Genomic DNA, 1,443 nt, shown 5'->3' with positions numbered 1-1,443 from the left:
GGAAAGAGGGGGGCGTCCTGAGTCACGACCTCTTGATGAGCACGTATTTCTCGTGTCTGAGCCTCTCTGACTCTTCCAACAGGTGTGTGGGCAGCTATGTCTCTACCTTCTCAGTGAGATGCCTCTTACGTTGAAGGCCCTTATTTGAGCCACCATCACTTTCACAGATGGAAAGTCTCAAAGCCCTCTAATCCAGTGGCTACAGCTCTGGGATGTGTCCACCTCTGCCATTTCCTAACGCATATGGAGGATGAAGAGGACGCTAAGGAGGCAGGGAGAGGGCTTCCAAACGCCACGGGAAGGTTAGACTAATTTCAGTGATGAAATGCTTCTATGTGGCTGATGCTGGATATTCTATTATCCAAAATCCCCATTGCACAGTGATAAACAAAACCCAAAATGGGGGCTGGGGTGGGGAAATGATGTGAATCACAAACACCGATTCAGTGTCAGAATGACTCACTTTCTAACTAAATACTTACTACGTTTTTATAAAAGTAATTTGAAACAGAAGCTTCTTAGCCCTACTTATAAGAATTTGACATGAACTTTGTATTAGCAATTAGGCCAAAGGTGAGATGCAGTTCAAGAATCACTTTCCTCCAGGTTACCCAGAACAAGAGTTAAGCCAGGGTTTTGACAGCACAGCTTGGAAATAAAGCTAAACCTCTGTTGTCATCCTGCTACTTATCAACAATATCTCACATGGAGACGTCAATTCCCGAGTAATTTCCTTCCCAAAGTGGATGAGATTCTGACACATGCAAGTCAGAATCAGGGCGCCCCAGCACGGTCCAGCAGCTCTGAGGCAGGACAGGGCGGCAGCCGCATATAAAGGGGCCCTGGCTGTGTGGGTAGGTTTGGGGCAGCGGCGGGGGACATACTACTCCATGACCAGGACGATGTCGTTCTTAGACTCGAAGGCGTCGTAGAGCTGAATGAGGTTCACGTGGTCCAGCTGGTTCATGACGTTGATCTCGTTCTTCACTTCATCCTGGGAGAGGAAAGGGCTGGTTGAGCGCCGTGAGGACAATGGCCAGGTGGGGTCCACACCGCACAGCCCTCACCTTGTCCTTCATGCCTCTGGTCTTGATGATCTTGGCCGCCAGCTTCAGACCTGTGGCTTTCTCCTCACACTTGTGAACCTGGCCAAAGCGCCCCCTGCCAGAGAAGAGGACGAGGCCCAGCTTGAGGGTCTGTCCCCACCAGGGCCCTGCTCCAGTCACTGCCCAGTGGACAATACAGCTGCCCGGCACCCCTCTTTTTGACTTTGAATGAGCAAGCCTGTTATGCACGTTCTGTAGCCAATATCTCCTAGAACAGGGGCTTCCCAGGTCGCACAGTGGTTAAGAATCCACTTGCTGGGCTTCCCTGGTGGCGCAGTGGTTGAGAGTCCGCCTGCCGATGCAGGGGACACGGGTTCGTGTCCCGGTCCGGGAAGAT

The 1,443-nt window shown here is 51.4% G+C and overlaps 1 protein-coding gene across 1 annotated transcript in view; it reads right to left on the bottom strand.

The window, feature by feature from the left end:
• The window catches only part of MYLK4 (myosin light chain kinase family member 4), a 19,870-nt gene that overhangs the window by 11,517 nt on the left and 6,910 nt on the right, over positions 1–1,443 (bottom strand). Inside the window, exons 3-4 of the mRNA XM_007452101.1 lie at positions 1,068–1,161; positions 885–994 (exon numbers count right to left, since the gene is read on the bottom strand). Of these exons, the coding sequence (XP_007452163.1) occupies positions 885–994; positions 1,068–1,161 (204 nt within the window). The remainder of the gene's footprint in view (positions 1–884; positions 995–1,067; positions 1,162–1,443) is intronic.

This window comes from Lipotes vexillifer, unplaced genomic scaffold (genome assembly GCF_000442215.2).
Source record: "Lipotes vexillifer unplaced genomic scaffold, Lipotes_vexillifer_v1.1 scaffold1162, whole genome shotgun sequence".
Classification (NCBI taxonomy): Eukaryota; Metazoa; Chordata; class Mammalia; order Artiodactyla; family Lipotidae; genus Lipotes; species Lipotes vexillifer.
This window is presented reverse-complemented; position numbering and strand designations above follow the sequence as displayed.